This window comes from Bombus fervidus, chromosome 18 (genome assembly GCF_041682495.2).
Source record: "Bombus fervidus isolate BK054 chromosome 18, iyBomFerv1, whole genome shotgun sequence".
NCBI classification, from domain to species: domain Eukaryota; kingdom Metazoa; phylum Arthropoda; class Insecta; order Hymenoptera; family Apidae; genus Bombus; species Bombus fervidus.
This window is the reverse complement of record NC_091534.1, coordinates 378,831-382,464: the sequence shown is the minus strand read 5'-3', so window position 1 is coordinate 382,464 and position 3,634 is coordinate 378,831. Positions and strand designations below refer to the sequence as shown.

The 3,634-nt window shown below is 30.2% G+C and overlaps 1 protein-coding gene across 1 annotated transcript; it reads right to left on the bottom strand.

Annotated features, from left to right (window-relative positions):
• Window positions 1–670: 670 nt before the first annotated feature.
• On the bottom strand, window positions 671–3,404 carry LOC139996494 (probable ATP-dependent RNA helicase Dbp73D). The gene is made up of 6 exons (XM_072020864.1): window positions 3,306–3,404; window positions 2,395–3,128; window positions 1,936–2,148; window positions 1,640–1,850; window positions 1,091–1,525; window positions 671–1,010 (listed from the first exon to the last, which is right to left on the bottom strand). Exons 1-6 carry the CDS (start codon window positions 3,326–3,328, stop codon window positions 671–673), a joined length of 1,956 nt encoding a protein of 651 aa, XP_071876965.1. The 5' UTR covers window positions 3,329–3,404.
• Between the last annotated feature and the right edge of the window lie 230 nt (window positions 3,405–3,634).

The following is a 3,634-nucleotide window of genomic DNA, read 5'->3' as shown; positions in this document are numbered from 1 at the left end:
ATCGTAACTTATGACTAACCGTACATTTGGAATATCTACACCTCTTGCTAATGCATCTGAACATACAAGTCTGAAAGTATAATAAAATTATATCACAATTTTTAGAAAATATTGATATTAATTTTCAACGAAATTATAAACAAAACGTACATTTGCAATACGCGTCTGTTTACGTCTGTTTTTCGACCTGTACGAATTAAAAACAGTTCTAACATCTTTTTTGGGCGGCTCTTTCTCCAGAAATGTCTATAGAATTGAATACAGTATAAAAAATTCGTCTTAGATAAAGAACTTTTCCGAAAAATAATACATAGAAATTGCGCACATGGACTCCTTTTATGCTTCGATGACAATTTACAATCACTTGAAACTATAACATTTAACAATTCTTTATATCGATATCAGAAAAATTATCTCTATTTAAAATTAAATCAATCTGCTAACGTTTTACGCACTTTTAAACATTAGCTATCAACCAATTCGCGTGTTTTTATAAAAATTCTTGTTATTGAAAACTAGAGATAATAGAGCAATTCTGTATTCGGCCTCGTGTTTGGAATAGGATACTTACTACAAGGATCACTCAGTGGATTCTATAGGTTCGAAAAAGGTTTTGATTTATTAGACAATTTTTTCAGTTATAGGTAAAAATTTTCAGTTAAATTATATTTTATTTAACAGCTTTTGCACGTAATAAGTTCTGTTTTTCTATTTCAAGAGCAAGTTTTAATTTATCAATATGATGAAAATAATCGATTTCATTTATAATACCACTTAGTTCGATTTTTTCAACACGTGGTATTACTTTATGCGCATTGTTCAACATACGCTTAAATATTTTAACCTGTTTTGGTGTCAGAATGGTTATAGCAGTGCCGGATTTACCCGCGCGTCCTGTTCTTCCTGCTCTATGGATATAGCCGTTAATATGCTTGGGAAGATCATAACTTATGACTAACCGTACATTTGGAATATCTACACCCCTTGCTATTGCATCTGAACATACAAGTCTGAAAGTATAATAAAATTATATCACAATTTTTAGAAAATATTGATCTTAATTTTCAACGAAATTATAAACAAAACGTACATTTGAATTTTTCCACTTGTAAATTTCGTGAGTATATCCTCACGTTCTTTTGATGCAAGTTGTGCAGAAAGTTCTCCAACCACTATATTCTTTTTAGATAAGAGTGATTGAAGTAAAATAGTTAGTCTATGAGCAGTTCCTCCAGAATTTGTGAATACTAATACTTTAAAAGTGATATCATTCTTCATTATTAACTGATATAACGCGACTGGTTTATATTCTGCATCACATTCTATTGCTTCTTCTTTTAATTCTTCCGGGCTTGTATAACGCCCTATAAAATTAACCGCTTCTTTATCTAAATTTACATCATCGTCCTTGCCCGTCACCAAAACAGACGTAAATAATATTGGGTGAAAGAGTCCAAGCCGATTAAGTTTTTCGGGATCTTGTGACAATGTTGCACTGAATAATAACTTTTGTGCTGGAATTTTACTGTTTAAAAATGAATGCATTACTATAAATTTAATATCAGATAATACAACTTTATATTAATACATATCATCTTGGTAAATGATAACTGTAACTAAATTGTAACTAAAAACTAACCTAGAACGTAAGTTGGAAAGTGTTAATCGTGGAGTTTGATAATGAGGCTCGGGGATATACTCCAACCAGTCAGCAGCTGTATCTGCTTCATCGATTACAAGAAATCTCATATCATCCAATGAAAATCCCGAAGTTTTTAATATGTGGTCTTTTAACCGTCCAGGCGTGGCAACCACTATATCCACTAGAGAGATATATTCCCCTCTATCATCTGAAATATAAAAATTATAGAGAATATTTTGTATTTTATAAATAATGTAAATAAAACCTTCTTCTTAAACTTTATAAACACATACTCTCTTTTCGAATATTTCTTTGTTCTTCGTGAAATGTTGATGCGCCGGAAAGTAAAGCAACTCTTAAATTTGTATGCGAAGTATACGTAAGCATCACTTTATACACTTGCATAGCTAATTCTTGTACGGGTGCAACAACTAAACAGCGTACCTTCGGAACTATACGAAATTGTAATGCCTGGACAATTGGTAGAACATACGCTAGAGTTTTACCTAAAGAGAGAATAATTTCTTAAATTATTTTTTTTCACGACAGAAAGTAATTTTTTAAATACGGAGCTTTAATCTATTCGTTGCATGCAATGTTTAATTAAATAAAGAAAACTGACTTGAAACAATATTCATTAACAACATTAATTGTAATTAGAATTTAACATTACTTATTAACAAAACACGATAAAGTATCGAAACTAGAATGTAAATATTTCAATTTGCTATAAATAACTTGTATATTCGTACCACTGCCCGTAGGAGCAGATACACACGTATCCCTTAACCACCATTTTTGTTGCCCATCTTCATTACACTTCGTTAGCCAAGATACCATACTAGCTTGAACAGGAAATAATTTATTAATCCCGTTAGCTCTTAAAACTTCAATAAGCTTAGAATCTAAAATCGAATTCATGTCTTCCAAGGTTGGACCACTATTTAAATCAATAGATATGACTTCTGGATTAGCCAACCATTCTGGCAGAATTCTCTTAACTTCACGCTTCCTTCGCTTATTATTTACACCCAGAATTATGAAATCACTATTCTGTCCTGATATTTTTTCTTTTGTTTCATTCGGGTCTGATGATTTATTAGGTATTTCATTATCCTGATTATCTGTATTTTCACTTTGCAATGTTTTATCTGCAGTTTTAATTGTTTCATTAGAACTTCCTTCGCTATATTTCCTCTTCTTTTTATTCTTTCTAAGCTCTGAAACATGTACTTCTGCCTTTCCATTAACGTCACTCGATATACTATTTTCATTCAAATTAATATTTTCCATTGAACATTTATTCAGATTTTCTGCTTTTTCCTTATTCTTTTTATAATTCGATTCTTGTGCATTTTGAGAACTACTTTCCTGTATTTGATGATTAGTTTTAATAGCTCTTTCTACTTTACGTTCTTCTATTCTTTTTAATAATTCAGACAAATAATTCCTTTCATCTTTCGTTTCTTCTTTTTCACCCTCGTATCTATCAACAAATAGAATATGTATATTAATAATAAATATTCTATCTATTAGAACTAAAAACTCGAGTACGATTAATATAATAGAATATCTATTTATATAGTTTAATTGACTAAATTTATTATTCGGTGATTAAGTTTATTAACACACATGTATGATATTTTTGGACATTTTGACATACCTGTTTATCACAAATAAACTCATTTTGTTTGCAATTTTACTCACGTGTTATACACGTGTTTTACAGGTTATATTCTAACGTGTACTACCTATTCCACGGTTGTATACACGACTGTAACCTATATTAACCTATGCGTACTAACGCCACTCTAGACTTTAAAACCGGATGTGAATGTGTACGTTGTCACGATCGCGATCATCTTGTGGTATTATTTAAATAGATATATATTTACTTATGCATATATGTATATAAATAAATAAATATACATCTTCAAAAAGGCAAATTTAAAAATGGTATTATTTTAAACTTGTATTTCATTAAACTTTAAC